The 18,805-nt window shown below is 47.4% G+C and overlaps 6 protein-coding genes across 6 annotated transcripts; 5 read left to right on the top strand and 1 right to left on the bottom strand.

The window, feature by feature from the left end:
- Positions 1 to 764: 764 nt before the first annotated feature.
- N7517_009028 (putative ABC multidrug transporter) lies at positions 765 to 5,422 on the top strand (the record flags this gene model as incomplete). The annotated part of the gene is made up of 7 exons (XM_056726751.1): positions 765 to 1,204; positions 1,263 to 2,589; positions 2,639 to 3,455; positions 3,507 to 3,985; positions 4,035 to 4,810; positions 4,880 to 5,222; positions 5,279 to 5,422. 7 exons carry the CDS (start codon positions 765 to 767, stop codon positions 5,420 to 5,422), a joined length of 4,326 nt encoding a protein of 1,441 aa, XP_056575323.1.
- A 739-nt stretch (positions 5,423 to 6,161) lies between these two features.
- Positions 6,162 to 8,729, top strand: N7517_009027 (uncharacterized protein; the record flags this gene model as incomplete). Its single annotated transcript, XM_056726750.1, has 3 exons — positions 6,162 to 6,758; positions 6,810 to 8,576; positions 8,628 to 8,729. The coding sequence occupies 3 exons, from the start codon at positions 6,162 to 6,164 to the stop codon at positions 8,727 to 8,729; spliced, it is 2,466 nt and encodes an 821-aa protein (XP_056575322.1).
- A 180-nt stretch (positions 8,730 to 8,909) lies between these two features.
- Positions 8,910 to 10,607, bottom strand: N7517_009026 (Pyridoxal phosphate-dependent transferase major region subdomain 1; the record flags this gene model as incomplete). The annotated part of the gene is made up of 5 exons (XM_056726749.1): positions 8,910 to 9,012; positions 9,071 to 9,609; positions 9,664 to 10,290; positions 10,341 to 10,368; positions 10,423 to 10,607. The coding sequence occupies 5 exons, from the start codon at positions 10,605 to 10,607 to the stop codon at positions 8,910 to 8,912; spliced, it is 1,482 nt and encodes a 493-aa protein (XP_056575321.1).
- Positions 10,608 to 11,729: 1,122 nt separating this feature from the next.
- On the top strand, positions 11,730 to 13,829 carry N7517_009025 (putative plasma membrane antiporter; the record flags this gene model as incomplete). Its single annotated transcript, XM_056726748.1, has 9 exons — positions 11,730 to 11,784; positions 11,837 to 11,905; positions 11,955 to 12,058; positions 12,105 to 12,278; positions 12,328 to 12,734; positions 12,782 to 12,830; positions 12,880 to 13,246; positions 13,295 to 13,396; positions 13,450 to 13,829. 9 exons carry the CDS (start codon positions 11,730 to 11,732, stop codon positions 13,827 to 13,829), a joined length of 1,707 nt encoding a protein of 568 aa, XP_056575320.1.
- Positions 13,830 to 15,246: 1,417 nt separating this feature from the next.
- Positions 15,247 to 15,849, top strand: N7517_009024 (MAPEG family protein; the record flags this gene model as incomplete). The annotated part of the gene is made up of 3 exons (XM_056726747.1): positions 15,247 to 15,251; positions 15,301 to 15,593; positions 15,650 to 15,849. The coding sequence occupies 3 exons, from the start codon at positions 15,247 to 15,249 to the stop codon at positions 15,847 to 15,849; spliced, it is 498 nt and encodes a 165-aa protein (XP_056575319.1).
- Positions 15,850 to 16,757: 908 nt separating this feature from the next.
- pgxB (uncharacterized protein) lies at positions 16,758 to 18,283 on the top strand (the record flags this gene model as incomplete). The annotated part of the gene is made up of 5 exons (XM_056726746.1): positions 16,758 to 17,099; positions 17,149 to 17,316; positions 17,367 to 17,540; positions 17,594 to 17,839; positions 17,900 to 18,283. 5 exons carry the CDS (start codon positions 16,758 to 16,760, stop codon positions 18,281 to 18,283), a joined length of 1,314 nt encoding a protein of 437 aa, XP_056575318.1.
- Positions 18,284 to 18,805: the final 522 nt, after the last annotated feature.

The following is an 18,805-nucleotide window of genomic DNA, read 5'->3' as shown; positions in this document are numbered from 1 at the left end:
TGTATCATTTGTATCATCTGTAGAATATTGAGTATAATCATATAAATCAAATGATATTTCATCACATTTTTAAAAAATAGACACCTTAGGCAGCAATACATAAATATCGCCACGTGAGAAAATCTCCGATGGAAAAGTGCGGGGGGGGGGATCAAGTGGCAATGCATGTCTTGGACCTCGTATATATGATAGATATGTATGATCTGGAGTTGTACATAGTCCAAAGCCCTAAATGGCCAAATGTGACTTAGAATATCTAATCTATAAACATATTTAGATACTAGTACATTATGTATGTACATCTAATATAGGGTTAACGAGTTAGCCGTCGATAAAGAACAAGTTCCATGGTTTTATGACTCTAGAATCTGGTTCGGTGGATCCATTTCTCGCCTTGGCTTCCTTTTTCTGCAAAACAATCGCGCGGTGGCCGCGGATACCGAAGCTTTTTCTTTTCTATATTCGGAAATTCTTTAGGGACCGCCCAAAGTGGTAAAAAGACTGAAAAAGAAACTTTCTTCGCATCCACTTGCCGCCTGTCATTGGTTTTAATTGGTTGCTTGATTTTATATAATTCGAGATCCTCTCCGGGACCCATCTTGACGATTCTGCCTTTTGATCTCTTCAGTCTTGGCTTCCTTTTTCAAGTATATATCTTTTTCTTGAATTGAATTCTTATTCTTTATATAAAGCAACATCGTGCAAATTCTTACATAGTATGAGCCCCGGATTTCTTTGCCTCTAACTATATCGAAAGGGTCAATATGCCCGCTCCTCTTCATCCCCACCTGAAGCATAGCTCTTCCTTTGCTACAGAAAAACACAACAATGATCCCCCCAGGGTGCAGGTCTCGCATGAAGATGAGAATATTCTTGCCGATATCCATCACACATTAACCACCCAAACTCACCCGGATCCCAAGTATCCGGAACCACATTCCTCTTTCGACAAGTTCCTCGAGGAACAAGTCCAGGGTAAGAAACCAGCCAACCTCGGTGTCTGTTTCCAATCCCTCTCAACTTGGGGTGATGGGGACTCCCACACAGATGTAAAGACCCTTGGCACCGCCCTGTGGCGTACCCTCACCCTACAGGATATCTACGAATGGACCATCCAGCCATGGATCGCAAAGAAGAAGCCCGAACATGGGCGTCCGCTGATCAGGGACTTTTCCGGCGTCGTGCAGAGCGGGGAGATCATGCTGTAAGCAGGAACCCAACACGAACCAATCCTTACCGAATTTAGCCTAATTGAAATATAGCGTTCTGGGCCGTCCTGGTGCCGGCTGCTCAACCTTCCTCCGAACTATCGCGGGTCACCACTCCTCTTTTTTGGGGGTCACGGGCTCAATTGATTACTCCGGTCTTAGCTCGGATGAAGTCAGGAAGCACTACCGTGGCGCCGTGGCGTACGTCCCCGAGGACGATGTGCATTTCCCAACCCTGACCGTGCGCCAAACCCTTGAGTTTGCCCTGCAGAGTAAGACCCCCAAGCGCTATCGGGAGAGAATTCCCCGGTACCTGGAGATCTATGGGCGGGTTTTTGGTATGTCACATACCATGAACACGTTGGTGGGAAATGAGTATATTCGCGGTGTCTCTGGAGGAGAGCGCAAGCGTATCTCCATTATTGAATCTCTCGCGACCGATTCGTCGGTAGCATGCTGGGATAATTCTACAAGAGGACTGGATGCGTCATCTGCACTCGACTATGCACGCAGTCTGCGTATCATGACCGATACCTGTGGCAAAGCAACCTTGCTCACTTTGTACCAGGCCTCAGATGCTATCTACGAGCTGATGGATAAGGTGCTGCTCATTGATGAGGGCCGCATGCTATACCAAGGACTTGCCAATGAGGCGAAGTGCTACTTTGAAGGTCTGGGCTACGAGTGCGCTGATATGCAGACCACGTCGGATTTTCTGACTAGCATCACCCTGCCTGAAAGACGGCGTTTCCGTGCCGGATGGGAAAACCGTGCGCCCAAGGGCCCCATCGAACTTGAAGCCGCTTTCCGCCAGAGTGCTGCGTTTGCCAAAGTCGAGACGGCTGTCGAAACCTACGAAGACCAGAAGCTCACCGGTAGGTCTTCCGGTGCGTACCCGGCAGGTTCGGAGTGCGACAGCGTGGAGATATTCAAGAAGACTGTGCAGAGTGATAAGTCTCGCTTCGTCTCGTCCAAGTCACCATATACGATTTCGCTCTTCCGGCAGGTCGTTCTCTGCGCAAAGCGTCAGATGTGGCAGCTGAAAGGTCACATGGGCCCACTATACATCAAGTTGATTTCTTGCGTGGTGTATGGGCTGCTGATTGGATCTATGTTCTACGATCAGCCCCAGACCACCGAGGGGATGTACTCCCGCGGAGGTGTGCTTTTCTACTCTTCCATTTTGCTTGCCTGGCTGCAGATGTCAGAGTTGGAAGACGCCATGCAGGGTCGCGATATCCTGAGCCGACAGAAGAAATTCGCTTTTGTGAGGCCCAGCGCCGTGTGTTTGGCCCGGGTGGTCTCAGATATGGTGGTCACTGCCGTTTTTACATTCTTGTATTTGATCGTCATGTACTTCCTGTCTGGCCTACGGTCTGATGTGAGTAATTTCGGACTCTTGACGCGAGTATAGATACTAACTCTGCTAGGCTGGTCCCTTCTTCATTGATTTCCTCTTCATTTATACTTGCACGGTCTGCCTCACGGCACAATTCCGTGTCTTCGCCGCTCTATCACAGAACTTTGAAGTTGCCCTCCGCTACTGCGGAGTTTCTGTTCTGTTTTGCATCGTGTTCGGTGGCTACGTTCTCTCCGTCGATAAGATGATTCAAGATGTTCCGTGGGTTGGATGGCTTGCATATACGACCCCTGCTCTGTATACATACGAAGCAGTCATGGCGGCCGAATTCCACAACATTAACTTCACCTGCGCGGCCGCATCCATTACCCCGTCCGGCTCGGAATATACGGACCTCGCATACCAAACCTGTGCTTATGCTGGTAGTCAGATTGGCAGCACCGTCGTCAACGGCGATGACTACCTGGCGGTGAAGTTTGGATTCTACTACAGCAACATCTGGCGCAATTTCGGGATTCTGTGTCTCTTCACCGTTGCCTTTATTGGCATGACCTGCTGGTTGAGCGAGGTGCTTGAGTGGGAGCTGGACAGTGCTGGTCCTATCCAGTACAAGGGCTCGCGGAAGCTGTTTAAGCGGAAGAAGAATTTCCAGTCTGATGAAGAGAAATCGCCGGTCTCGGTTGATTCTACTGCGCCCCCTGTTGGCCATGAAACAAAGCACGATCAGACACTGACAGCTACCCAGTCTACCTTTTCCTGGTCTGACTTAGAGCTCAATGTGCAGATTGGTAAGGAGACCAGGAAGATCTTGGATGGCGTTTGTGGATACTGCAAGCCAGGGTCTTTGACTGCTCTCGTTGGTGCCTCGGGAGCGGGCAAGTCTACATGTAAGATCTCCGAAGAAATGAACTCATCGCTTGATTTCTGACAATTTTTAGTGTTGACTGCACTCACCCAAAGAGAGAGCCCCGGCACCTTATCTGGGTCTCTATTCGTGGACAACCGATCAATTGACCAGTCCTTCAACCGACAGATCGGATATTGCCAGCAAATGGACATCCACGACGAAAGTAGCACGATCAAAGAAGCATTCGAGTTCTCTGCACTGCTCCGACAAAGCCACGAAGTTCCAAAGGCGGAAAAGCTGGCATATGTGGAAACTGTGATTCACACATTGGAGCTAGTTGAATTGCAAGATGCAGTGATCGGTTCTTTGGACATCGAGAAGAAGAAGCGTGTTACTATTGGAGTGGAGCTATGTGCTCGACCAAACCTGCTTCTTTTCCTGGATGAACCGACAAGTGGACTCGACAGCCAAGGCGCAACTAGTATCGTCGCTCTGCTGCGACGTCTCGCCAACCAGGGACTGGCGGTCCTCTGCACCATCCACCAGGCTAACCAGCAACAATTCGAAGAGGTAAGTTTACCAACCACCCTGATCACGAATCAATATTAACAAGACCCAGTTCGACCGTGTCCTAGCCCTGAGTCCTGGTGGAAGCACATACTACTTCGGCCCAGTCGGCGAATCCGGCCACGCAATCTTCGAGTATTTCGCCAGACACGGCAACATCCCAGAAAAGGTCACTAACGCAGCCGACTTCCTCATCGAAGTAGTCGTCGGCGGCATGAAAGCCTCGGGAAACCAAACAAACTGGTCAACTGTGTGGCGCAACTCAGAAGAATGCGCCGAAGTCAAGAACGAAATTGCCTCAATCCGCTCTGACGAGAATACCCGCTCCCCTTCCCTGCCTCCAGCCCTTCCTCCTCTCAGCCAGCAGATCAAACTGCTCACCCAACGGACCTGTCGCCAGTTTTGGCGCACCGCCGAGTACCCGTACTCGCGACTTTACTCTTCCTTCCTCCACGCTCTCATCAACGGTCTCACCTACCTCCAAATCGGAAACAGTACCACGGACCTCCAGTCGAAAGCTTTCTCCTGCTTCCTTGTCCTAATGCTCGTCCCCGAGTTTATCAACGCTATATCGATGCGCTTCATCCTGAACCGCGATATCTGGTTAGCCAGAGAGGGTCCTAGTGGTGTATACGGCTGGGTAGCATTCTGCACAGCCCAGATAATCTCTGAGATCCCCTATTCCGTCATCGGCAGCGTCGTCTTCTTCGTCCTATACTACTTCATGGTGGGACTACCACTTGGCTTTGCAGCGGGATACTGTTTCCTGATGTTCTTCCTGTTCTTCCTATTTGCGACCTCGTGGGGTCAGTGGATTGCCGCGATGAGGTGAGTCTCATATGACCAAGTACCATTTCTTTACCGCAATGATCAACTAACATATGCTGTCAATTATAGTGCTGACTCAATGATCGCCGCCACCCTCATGCCCTTCTTCATTATCATGTGCGAGCTCTTCAACGGCATCCTCCGTCCACAATCCCAGATGCCTGCCTTCTGGAAGTATACTATGTACTACATCACACCATTTACGTACTGGATTGGTGGAGTGCTCACTTCCGTCCTCCGGGGTACTACTGTTGTTTGCTCCCAGACTGAATTAACCATCTTTGAGAGTCCGCCCAATACTACTTGCAGTGAGTATGCGGGCGCGTGGCTTGATGCGAAAGGTGTTGGCTATCTCTCGAACCCAGATGGGACGGGCAAGTGTGGATATTGTGAATATAGCTTTGGTGATGATGTGAGTTTGTTCCCTGGAACAAGTTTTCTGGAATTGATGCTAATATATGCTGGCAGTACTTGTCTGGAATTGGTCTGGATTCTTCGAAGATCTGGCCGTATTTCGGGATCTTCCTTGCTTTCACCGTTACTAATTACCTGATGGTTTATTTGCTGGTTTATATGCGGTCTGTTATGAAGCCGCTTGGGCGGTCGAAGTAACTTTTTGCTGGCACTTTCTTTGATTTTTGGATGTACATTCGGCATAGCGTTGCGTATATACCAAAAGTGAAGCAGTTTGACCTTGAGTTCTTAGAATGAGATACTAGAAATGACCTAGAATATGATTTACCTGTTTCATATGTAGTCATATATCATTCTCTCTGATTCCATAATTACAATAGAGATCTTGCACTGAAATTCCTTTTCTATCATACCTCTTAGAGGTAGTTATACGGAAGTGCTAACCTCGGAAGAGCCCAATGGATGCCTCGTGGACCTTATATAATCATGATGCCTGATTTTCAAGGTTTGAAATTCCAGGCTCCCACATTAATCTCAAATTCCAGCCATTCCAGCCTTTTACCCGGAGACGATTATAACCTATTAATGAAAAACATGGCCTCAAAAGCCGAATGAGTCACATTGGCAAAGCTTGACTCGTTTATCAATCAGCTCTCTCGGAGATAACAGTTTCACTACTGAAACGAGTATCTCCGAGACCGGACATGCCGCTTCGAGTAAGCAGCTTCATCCGTGTCATCATACATAGACGTCAAATAAGCCCTGTTTCAAAGGCCATCTGTCAATTACTGTCAAAGAGGTATTCTCCATACGTGAAATATCCAGAGAATCTGGAAAGGCGCGCGCTCCGACAAGGCACGTCTCACCCATGTCTAGCGCCACAAGTTCCTACAAAGGAAAATCAATCTGAAATCAGAATCATTTGACAATCCTGAAAATGGAAAATCATCACTTCTCTACAGACCATGAGGAGATTGAAGATCAATCTCGTGCTCCACAGCGTCGCCGTCGCCCCCCCCTGTCTTGTACAGTCTGTCGCAAACGCAAATTAAAATGTGACCGTTCTCTGCCCTGCGGGCAATGTGTACGCTCCAAAACAACAGCCCAATGCATTTTTGTCGGAGCCCAGCCCAGTCTTGGATCGGAACCTTCTCATCAACGCATGTCACCTCCGCAAGTACCAACTGGTGGCGTGGAAGAGCAGTCCGGCCGAAAAAGCGGCATGTTTGTCTTCGACTCAAAATTGGGGCCGAATTCGACCTCAAATCGTGTTTCGAAGCGTGGTCATTCGGATGAGTTGCACGAGCTCCGGAGTCGATTGCGTGTTTTGGAGAATTCACTTGGCAAATCGTCTCATCTTCAGACGCCGGAGACCTCGGTTTGTGATGTTTTTTCTGAAGTCGATACGGCTAATAGTTGTGAGAATGTTGGCGTTGATGACCGCGTGCGATTCTTGCCGGATTCGAGTTTCCGTGGGAAGAAGGCCAAGACTCGTTATTTCGGTCGCAGTCATTATACCACTACGGTTTCTTTTGTGAGTATCCTGAATTGTATTGTGTGGTGTGTATTTGCTAATTGGATGCAGTTCCAAGATATTGGCGCCTTTATAAGCCGTGGTCGTTGCCGCGGAGAGGGAAAGGATAAAGAGTACTGTGATATGAAACAGTTCAAGACGGAGCTTTGGTCGCGCGAGACAGAGGACCATCAACAAAATTTCCGCGAGCAGGCTTTTAAGCTGAATGAAATGGTTCCACAGAGAAATGTTGCAGACCATCTGCTCCAGCTATATCTTGACACTTTCGAGACGACATATCGAATCTTGCACACGCCGACTTTCTTCAGACAATATGCTGATTACTGGGCCAACATCCAGCCAATCGATATGGGTTTTGTCGCTCAGTTACTCGCCGTGATGGCTGCTGGCAGCTGCTTTTATGTCCCACCTCCAGGCCAAGACGACCGAGACACATTTCAGAAACCGGCCATGAAGTGGATTATGGCCGTCCAGTCATACATCTCGTGCACCTTTGTGAGTCCGGATATTGACTTCCGAATGCTCCAAACCCAGTCTCTTCTTCTGGTAGCGCGCCTCGGAGTCGCGAGTGACGGGGACGTTGCCTGGGCCTCCGCCGGGTCGCTGATTCGGTCTGCGATGATAATGGGTCTGCATCGCGACCCGACTCGCTTCCGCAAGGCTCGACCATTCTACTCCGAGCTGCGCCGTCGCCTTTGGGCAACTATCGTCGAGCTGGACCTCAAAATCTCTCTCGATCGCGGCGTTCCGCCATCAGTTGATCTAGACGAATGCGACTGCAATCCACCGTCCAATTGGGACGATGCAGACTTGACACAGCACATGGAGAATGATCCTGCTCCACTCAGTACTGCTCTTTATACCCAAAACTTCTACCAAACTCTCCTCACCAAGACCCTACCACTACGATATCGAATTGCCAAGAAAATCAACAGTCTTCGATTTAATCTATCTTACGATGACGCCCTGCGAATGGGTGATGAACTCTCCCGCTCCATGCAACATGCATCCTCCTTATTTGAGGACAACGCCCTGAGTATCGCTCCGGGAGAATCAGGACGTCACCGTTTCGCCCAATCTCTATATCTCTTCATAATGCGTAAATTCCTCCTCGCCCTCCACCGCCCATTCTCACTCAGTGTTGTCCGCCTACCCAAATGCTCCTACTCCCGCAAAATCTGTCTCGAAGAATCTCTCGGCATTCTCTCCCAGATGGAACTTCCCCTCTCGACAGAGGACATCCTCTACCCGAACATCACCCAGCTGGGTAGCGGTATGTTCCGCGATGAAACATTCCACGCTGCAATCACCGCCTGCGTGGAGCTGTCCCTTCAAGCCAATGAAATGAGTACGTCTGCTACATCCGGGATGGATGGCGTCAACTCCAGCGTGCTCATGAGCATGATCCAGTCCCAACAAGGCGTGATGTTGCAGGCCGTCGAGCGCACCGCTGATAATTTTGGAAGACGCATTGGTCCCGGTGGGAAGGGGTGCAAGCCTTTTTTCTTTCTGAATATTATCCTCGCTTCGGTCAAATCCCGCGTCAAGGGTGAGGATCCTTTGTGTAATGTTGATACGGCATCGAAGAGATCCGTTCGCATTTCCAGGGCGATATTGAATGGCCTTACATACCAGGAGGCGAAGATCAGCGTTGATAATCGCCCTGTTCAGGTTGGTACCTCCGCTTACAGCTGTGTGCCTACCATATCTAACGTTCTTGTTCAGACTTCCATTCCTTCGGGGACGACCCCGGCCTCTGCTACACCGAGTGATATTGATCCTGCGTCGCTTCTGTCGAATGGATTTAGTGATTTGACGGTAAGTTATCGTTCCCCGGATGATGTTTGACGCTATGCTGACATTTCACAGCCAATGGATCTAGGTGGCTGGTTTGATGGATTGGATTACACTGGACCAGAGTTGTGGGATTGGGATACCGACTTGTCTGCCAATCTTCCGACATTCTCATGAATTATGTAGCTATTCCCCCAATACTAATGACAGCGCTTGATGCCCTGTGATATCTCTACTCAATGTCCTTCTCACACTCTCATGACTAAATAGATATTCCTACACACTTAATTAGAACAATGAGTAAACATTTGCAACCTATATCAATCTATAGAACAAGCCCTCCAAACCCTCAAATCCTCAAACACCTTCTATCTCTTTCCCTATCTCCCGATTGACAACCCGCGAACAAGTCCGATCAACAAAACTCTTCCTCGAAATCTTGACATAACTCTGAACCAACCTATCCAATAACGAAGATTAGCAGAAGTCCCTTTTTAGACCAAAATAAGTGTACTCACGCTTGATACCGCTGAATATTCCGAATCTCCATACCCGCCAAATCCCCCAATGCATCTTGCACATCGCGCACCAGACTTATACAACGTCCCATACTGAAATCCGTCCTGACAACAGCTCGCATCATGCCCATCGTCTCACAATCAGCAGCCATAGTGTAAGCAGGCACAATCCACCCCCTCTCGCGCAGTTTCCGCGCCAGCGCCCATTCGTCGAAGAAGACGTTCTGCGTGGGACTCAATCTAAACGCGACGACCGGTAGGCCCTGCCCACCTCCTTCGCTCATGATGATGAATCCCATTTCTTGCAGCTGGCTGGTGAGGTAGTCGGCTGTTCTTGTGAGGTTTGTCATAATGTTTGTGTATCCGCTTCGGCCCAGTCGTATTAGTTGGTAGTACTGGGCTATGATGTGCGATGCTGGTTTAGAGAAGTTCATGGTGAAGTTGAGTTGCTCCGCGCCTAGATAGTCGATGTTGAAGACGAGCTCTTCGGGGAGGTACTCTGGTGATCGCCAGAGGGCCCAGCCGATGCCGGGGTAGACCTGTGAAGATTAGAATATTGAACTGTATTGAAGTTGGGTAGTTAATGTACTCACCAGTCCGTATTTATGCCCAGAGACATTGATCGAGACGACGTTGGGTAGTTTGAAATCCCATACCAGGTCCGGGTTCACGAACGGAGCCACAAATCCACCACTGGCGGCGTCTACGTGAATGGGTGTGTCCAGTCCTTTCTTGATGAGAAGTTCACTGATAGCCTGTACATCTTCGTACTGGCCCGTGTATGTTGTGCCGAGAATCGCGCAGATTCCGATGGTGTTCTCGTCGACCATGTCGACGGCTTGGACTGGGTCAATCACGTATCGTGTCTCGGTACATGGGACTAGCTTCTCGGCGATTTCAAAGTATCTGGCTGCCTTTTCCCAGCAGACTTGTACGCCGCTACTCATGACGATGTTTGGGTTTGAGGCATCTTTCCCTTGGGCTTTGCGGTTGATTTGCCAGCGCTTCTTCATTGCTAGAGTGGCGATCATGATAGCTTCAGAAGACCCAATACATGATGTACCAAAGGCGGTTGGATGTCCATCAGAGACTGGAGAGTGGAATAGGTCGGCGAGGATGTTCAGACAGCGGTGCTCGATTTCGACAGATTTGGGGTATTCTTCGTGGTCAATGATGTTCTTGTTTGATGATTCGGCGAGTAGTTTGAGGGCTTCGTCTTCCTGTTATATTGTTAGCGTCGGTCAATGATAAGACGAAAACTTTGAAATACCATGTACGTGGTCACAAAACTGGCGAGACTATAGCGAACAATTTGTCAGTTTAGTTTTGGGATACTCGAGAAGTATACTTACTTCAATATTGGCTGGCCATCCAGGGCCAAGTCATCTTTGATTAGCTGGTAAGCCACCTCTTTTGGCATCTCACCGTCCGGCAGTTGATGCGATGGCATAGGCATGGCAGCGAATCTGGAGCCATAGACATAGGTGCAGTCGTTCTGGCCAGAAAGCTGCTCGGATAATTCCTCTATAGAACCCATTATGCAATGAAATATGTAGATTCAAATTGAGATTCAAATTGAAATACCGATGAACTAGCCAGACTGTCTTGAATTTATATCCTTTCTCACAATTTGATTGTTAAAAAAAAATCTCTCATAGCTAAATCGTGTGATAGAGTTCTGAGGCATTTATTTCCACAGGAGACATCATGATCAGCGCTATGGTAAAAAAAAAGGGGGGCTTCCATGCCGTTTCACGTTGGGTAAGTTGGGCATTGCATTCTTTTCTCTAGTTTATGGTATATAGATGACAACGTGATGAACATCACAGCACCTATCTGATGTTATACTTGATATAGATATCAAGAGAATATCAAATGATCCACTTCAGACAAAGCCAAGACCTTCTAGAAAGCATTAGTGTAGTTTTATTACAATTTTGATCCCTTTACAATCTGGTAGAATTGGGAATGCCCCTTGTTATTCCTTGTTTTAAATTGGAACATTCTGGCCCTGAATTGCTGGGTCAATGCATTATCTATACGGAGTACTCCGTGCTCCGTGTAGATAATGCAATGCAATTTACTCCGTACTCTGTACTCTTTGCCACATTGATGAAGGCTTACATCGAAACAGGTTCCCCTTCGGCCCCTGACTCGGAGATGTTCAGCCCCTTCTCGGGTGCATCCGGTCCGAAAGGCCGAGATTGGTGGCGCAGCACATATCAAATGCTTTTCTCATATCTAAATTAGTATGTCAGGCAGCAAGATATTGAATTGTGGCGAGGCTATAGGGTTCTATTTACAGTACGTTAACTGTGGCTTTCATTGGATATATACTCCGTTGGACTCGCATATAGTATTCCCTATTTTCTGTCCTAGCCTTTTGTGTGAGAATGAAACTTATGATATTTATTTCACGCGGTTTGAAGTTCCCTCAAAACTAATTGCTCCTAATATATGACACGTAAGAGCATATCCCTTGCTCCAGAATTTATGCAAGTCGCGGATGAGGTCAAGATAACAGACATCGAATAGTAGACTCAGACACGAAGGGAGCATTCTTCAATGAATTTGTCATGGATTTGCGCGATTTAGACTCGTATCACCATTCTGTATTTTGTTCATAACAACATCAGTGTTCTTTGCTTGCGAGAATAGGATGTTGCACCCAATTTTGGATCTTAGTATAGTGAATATTGTCCTTTCCTTATCGGGTAAGACTGAAGTCTCATGTCTAGTATTTCCCTCTCTGATTAATAGTTTTAGGAATATATGTTTTGATTTTCGGGTTTATCGCTGCGAATATCAAGCAGAGATGGTATCTCGGCGAAGCTTGTATGTTGTCCTTCAATCTCATTGAACATCGGTCGCTGATAATATTCAGTACCCTCTTTCATAGTTGGGGCAGTCATAGGACCCTTTGGTGCAAAGTTCATCAATGTTAACCAGTGGGGAGACACCGACAGTGATAGTGGTGATATCGCCTATGTAGGTCAGACCTTTCGCAAAGGAAAACATGAAACTAATTTATCAGGGGCTAACTCGATTGGTCATTGGTATTGCGATGGTTAAAGTCGGTTATGAACTACCGAAACGATATCTTCGGCTTCATCTGGTCGAGCTCACCATTTGCCTACTGCCGTTGATGACGATCCAGTGGCTGACCACGTCGGCATGTATCAAATTAATGATCCCTAATCTATCCTTTGTGCGTTTATCTTCTGGGATTCGACACACCCGCACTAACCTTCATGTAGTTGACTTCTCTCATTATCGGATCGTGTGTCATATGTATCGATCCGGTTCTTTCACAAGCTATCGCCAAGGGCCCTTTCGCAGATCAATATGTCCGACGACATCTTCGAGAATTTATTTCAGCGGAGGCAGGTGGGAATGACGGATTCGGATTTCCATTTTTGCTCCTCTCTATTGCCATTCTTCGTTATGCCGATACCCCAGGCACGGAGACAGTAAAAGCTGGCCTTGGGAAACAGAGTCGAGATTGGATTGGCGAGCCGGATACCGGTCGATTGGGTGGAGATGTCAGCCGAGCTTTAGCGCATTGGGCTGTTGAGGGAGTGCTGTATATGTTGGTCATGGGGGCTGGGTATGGTGTGCTGGTCGGGTTCCTAAGCCGGAAAGCCTTAAATTTGGCCTCAAAAAGGTATGTATATTCTATTGGTGTAGCAAACTGGCTAATGATAAATGCAGGCGTTGGATTGACAAGGAGAGCTTCTTCTCTTATCCTGTGGCGATGGGTGTAAGTCATTCTTGAGAAACAGGAGAGCATATGCTAAGATGGCTTGCAGTTGTTTATAGTTGGTACCTGCGGTTGCTTTGGTTCCGACGAAACTCTCGCCTGTTTTGTTGCCGGCTGTGCATTGAATTGGGATGGGTCTTACCACTTCGAAGTCGAAGAGAGACATGACTCCTTCAATTCTACAATCGAAAACATCTTGAACATTGGAACCTTCATGTTTCTCGGTGTTATTATGCCATGGAACCAACTTCACATGCCCAGTGAAAACGGAATCACCATGGCTCGACTAGTCGGGCTCGGATTTTTGATTCTGATATTCCGTCGGATTCCGGCGATCATGATGGGATATCGACTGATGCCTAAGGTCTGCGAAAATTGGAAAGAGGCCTTGTTCATGGGGTACTTTGCCCCAATTGGTATGCTATTCAGATGAGGTGTTAAAGTGCAATGCTTACCGGGTTTAGGAGTTGGCGCTATTTCGTATGTAGAGTATGCGCGACGATTGTTACCGGATCCTGGAGAGAGCGATACCGAGATCAACAACTTGACTGCAGCTATGATTCCGGGTACGATATTCTTTTATTCAATGATGATAATGTATACTGATCATTGATTTTAGTGGTATATTGGCTTGTCTTCTTTTCCATCGTCATCCACGGTCTGTCTATACCAGTCCTGAGCTCTTTCTATCAGTGGTTCCAAGTCCCTATTATCCGAGACCACCCGGTAGAAATTGTTCTGTTGTCTGAAAACGAGCCTGTTCCTAATAACAGCGTGGTGGATCGCCGTGGCCACTCTGTTATATTAAACAACCGGTTTTCCCGTGCCTCGAACCAGCGCCCCCATTCTGATCATGGTGATCCGCACTGTGAGGGAACAGACACGATGGTGTTACGTCGCAGTGAAGAAACTAGCTATAGGAGCTCGCTGGAAAGGGTATTGACGAAAGGTTCTTCCCGCGAACTGGAGCAGACTTTATCTGCCAGAAATGTAGTCTAAACGGCTGATAACGGGAGTTGTATATTAAGTGAGAACTTTGATATCCTTATTTCAATGTTAGATATAATAAAGAAGGCCGGCAACTACATACTGCAATGGACGACATGTTTGATGGTAATTGTAGCCTTGTACATCAGGTAGTACCAATATAAATAGCTCCAGGTAGATATTTCTTGAAAAGCAACCTTCTCCTCTTACCTCTTTCCTTTAATTTTATCCTTGATCGCCTACAAGTGCCACGGAAAGCACTATTTCCATCGAGAAAGCAGGATAGACCTTTATCTAAAGGCTATTGATGCCGGTATATTATATACACCATGAAATTACCGTCCACCCGAATCCCTAAGCGCGTTGCGCTCAATCTCAACCACCCCATGAGCTGTTCAGCCGTGAGCTTTGTCTAGCTTCTGTCATTTTGAAATCCCAGTCACTAGAATGTTTTGAGAGGTGCTAAAAACTGCCTATACTGTGACTATGATGTTAGTCTAGTGTCATTTCTACTCTGGCCTATACTATTCGAAATCTCACTAGTTTCTTTGCTAGAAAATCCGGCGGTACTACAATCTTGAAATATATCAAGAGATGTGGTGAGTGCCTTGGGTTCTCGCCCTACTACTCATTATGATAAATTACTATTATTTACGGGTTCTGACCTTTAACGAGAAGAAAGATGCCATGAGCCATATCGACGTTATCCATAATCGATTTCAGGCGGGCTAAGCATATCGGCGATGACTTACCCTAAAACTCCGGGGTCATGCATCTGTCAAAGAAAAGTTTTTACCGGATGATCTTTGTTTTCGAATACCTGTAGACCCTGACAGAAATCGCGGCCTTGTACTTTTGCCAAAAGAAGATTTACGACGCTTATAGTGTGAATACAGTGAATTCCAAGGCAATAGGGGTTGCTCCTTCTACGGCTACAATTCACTTAAGTGCGTATAGCCTTTGAGAATATTTGGAGGTCACTCATGATTGGGCTTTGGAATGGTTCTGCTCCGGTGAAGTAGCAAGGCAATACTGCTTGCCAACGCCAGTGAGTGATTGTTGGAACCGCTGATGTCTGAGCAGTGATCCCCTATGGGACAGATTTAGTAGATAGATAGCGTGCTTCCTCAGCCCTCTCCGTCCATCTCTCGATCATTGAATCTACACTTGTTTATTCATAGACATGGAACCGCAATCAGAACCATGCCTTCACCAGAGCTTTTCCGAGGATATCCAACCGAGTATCAAAAAGAATAGGGAAAAATAAATTAAACTTCAATATTGTCTCAGAGTGGATCGTACAAACCTGAATGAACGAGATCGACAGACGATGATCTCATTCCTCGGCTTCTCAAAACCCACATGCACACTCGACATAAAAGATCGGGGAAATAACTCACAAATTCTACAGATCTTTGATATCCCAAGAATGTCGTGAGTGCTCAGTATACCCAAGAAACAAACCAAGACTAACCCCCCACAGTGCCCTTTTAACAACTCTCGGCCTCCGCGCCGCCCCTGGCCAGGTACCCGCAAACCATGCGTCGGGATTCCTAGTGGCGAACTGGGTCTTCGCATTCTGTTTGATGAGTACTCGGGGAACGAAGATGCGTCTGGGTCTTGATCACAATGTCAACCCACGTGAAGACTTGACTACCTACGGCGAGGCGGCCGTGCGGTCGGGAAAGCTTAGCCGTCACGCCCTTGACAAGCTCAAGCGACAGGAGTCGGCGCATGCCAATGCACAGGAGGGATATTCTTTGTTTGTTGCGGCGAGTAAGTGGATGAAAGAGTATCTGAAATTTCTGCACTGTACTGACCGCATGCTTTAGTTCTCGTCTCTTTGTACGCCGGTCTCCCCAATGAGACTATCAATAACATCGGTGCTTGGTATTCGGTTTCTCGTATCGCGTACAGTCTGCTGTACTCGTACGTTGAATCTCACTCTTTAAGCTATCTGCGCTCAGTGGCTTGGTGGTCCGGCAACATCAGCTGTATTTATGCCTTGGTGCAAGCCAGCAAGAAGTTGTAAAATAGATCCTGGCACTCTTTACCCCTATAATCCCTTGGATTATATAGATGAGCTTGATCATAAAATAGAATTGCATCAAGCGATTAGAGATGTTCCTCTTGTTGGTGCTTGGGTGCCTTAGGCATCCTTGGATAGATAAGTCGGAGCTCTCCTTTCGCTCTCCCTCACTTTCTGGATCTACCCTCTGTAGCTCCAACACCTCTTAGATTCAATATGACAAACCTTGATTCTTTTGGTCAGTGACAGGGACAGTCCGGGTAAGCATTCAAGTCCTAGTGTGACTAGGAGACGCCATCCTTTCAAAACTCCAAGTCTACCCAGATTGGCCAATACTTACACTAGGAGTCTACAATTCTCACGGGACAACTCACCATCATTCTCATAGAATATCCAACGCAAAATAAAACAGAAGAAATGAGGTCTCGGGCGTCTGGAAAAACCACGCCATCGTCATAAGAATGTTGTATGAGATATTCTGATTGGTGGAAGAACCTCAACCCTTCAAGGCACAGGTTAACCTGATGGGGGAATGAATCCCCGTGATAACGATGAATTACACGATTTCAAATACGAACATTTGAATAATCTTACGCCTCTCGCTCAAGCTTCTTCCGACGAAAGTCCCCCGCAAATTCCTTGGCGAAATGCGGAGAAATGACTCCATTCACTTGTCTATACACCGGCTAACTCGCTCTGCCGCATTCAGACCTTGCCAATCACCCCAGTCTACAATGGAATTGTTTCTAACAGGCGGAGAAATCTCTTTCCTCCCGTGCCGCTCCCTAGATATTGGTAATCTGGGGAAAGGGAGCTCCATTTTCTAGGACATTCCGGGGTATTCATATAAATTAACAGGAATGCCTGCTCTCTCCCCATCATCAAGTATCAATTGAGTTCAAGTCGCTAGAATGAAGTTCCTCGCTATCGGTGCGCTCCTGCTCAGCACAGTCAGTGCTCTTGCCACAGAGCATATTATCCAAGGAGCTCAGATTATCCCGGCCAGCGATAAGTCGGCGTTGAAGAAGATCGGTGCTCATGGACATCACAAGCACCACGACCGTCGGACAGTGACTATCCGGTCATCCAAGAGCGACACCGATGATGTCTCGGAAGATTTCCTTTGGGGTATCAAGGCTGCCAATCATGGTGGCAGACTTCTCTTGAAAAAAGGAAAGAAGTATGTCATTGGTAAGAAGCTTGACCTCAGCTTCTTAGATAATATTGAAGTGCAGCTTGAGGGTGAAATCAAGGTATATAGCCCCCGAGATTGTGAAATTGAACTGCTCTAACATGAAACAGTTCACCGATGATATCGACTACTGGCAAGCAAATCACTTCTACTACTCTTTCCAGAAATCTATCACTTTCTGGGTCTGGGGTGGTCAGGATATCAAGATCTTCGGAAAGGGTACTCTCAATGGCAATGGCCAGGAGTGGTACAATGCCTTTGCTGGCCTGGAAGTTCTGGTGAGCATGATTCCAAAAAAGTTGGGAATGAGTGCTAATGGAGAATTCAGGACCCATCCAACACTTTCTACCGTCCCATTCTATTTGTGACTGATAACGCCACCCGTGTGTCTGTTGAGGGTATCACCCAACTCAACTCCCCCTGCTGGACCAACTTCTTCGTCCGTACTAAGGATGTCTCTTTCGATGATGTCTTTATCAATGCTTATTCCACCAACGCATCTGTAAGTCGTGCATCTGGTACCGTTACCAATCAAATCTAACCACTCCTTCACAGGCTTTGCCCAAGAACACCGACGGATTCGACTCCTTCAACGTAGACGGTCTCAGTGTGACCAATACCCGCGTCGATATCGGCGATGACTGCTTCTCGCCCAAGCCCAACACCACCAACATTTTCGTGCAGAACCTGTGGTGTAACAACACCCATGGTGTCAGCATGGGAAGTATTGGACAGTACTCGGGAGTTGAGGACATCATTGAGAATGCTTGGATTGAGAATGTGACTCTGTTGAACGGCCAGGTAAGATACCTTCCCCCCACATACCCATCTTTGAGCGATCGATCCTAATTGGAATCCAAGAACGGCGTCCGTCTTAAGGCCTGGGCTGGAGAGAACGTCGGCTTCGGTCGCATCAACAACATTACCTACAAGAATGTTCGCATTGAAAACACCGACGCCCCTATTGTGTTGGATCAGTGCTACTTCGACGTTGACGAGGCCACGTGTGCCAAGTACCCGTCATCAGTCAACTTCACCAACGTTACCTTTGAGAACATCTATGGCACTTCGTCGGGCAAGAATGGGAAGGTGATTGGCGACTTGACTTGCTCGCCCAATGCTGTGTGCTCGGGTATTCAGCTCTCTGAGATCGATATTACCAGCCCGGCTGGCGGTCCTCCCGTCATTACCTGCGATGGAATTTCTGGAGATATTGGCGTGGAGTGCCAGTCGAGCTCGGCTTAAATAACAGTGTGAGAGAATATTTTTGGAGATAGTGATAAGGCAAAAAGTACGAATGGAAGAAAAATTCTCAATTAAATTGATTTAGGAAGTGTAGTCCGAGACATGTATGTCCGACACGGAGTAGTGATCTCCGAACTTCATCCATCCACTCTCCACTCTCCACACTTGATTACCAGGTCCTTCACATTATTGAATTGATCTCAACTAGTCGCTTATTCTGCTTATTCTGCACACCGATATTCATATGGAGCTTTGACCCAACACTTTCCCCGACATAGCCAGGCACTAAGCTGCGAATGAGAGTCAAGACTCCCAACAGCTCCATCGGAGTCTCCCAGCCAATGAAAATGGAAATAAGCATCGTCAACTCTCTTCCCCGAGAGAAAATAGATGCTGATATCCGACCGGCCCGACGTTCCCTAAAAACAGCAACAGAGAAGGTTCAAAACCAAGCCGTCATCCTCGATGACATCTCATCATATGAACAGTCCCCCTCATACCGGCTTATTCTCTCTCCCCACA

This window comes from Penicillium concentricum (genome assembly GCF_028827145.1).
Source record: "Penicillium concentricum strain IBT 3081 chromosome Unknown utg000004l_segment0_segment0, whole genome shotgun sequence".
Taxonomy (NCBI): Eukaryota; Fungi; Ascomycota; class Eurotiomycetes; order Eurotiales; family Aspergillaceae; genus Penicillium; species Penicillium concentricum.
Note: the sequence above shows the minus strand (reverse complement) of the source record. Positions and strands in the feature narration are given on the sequence as shown.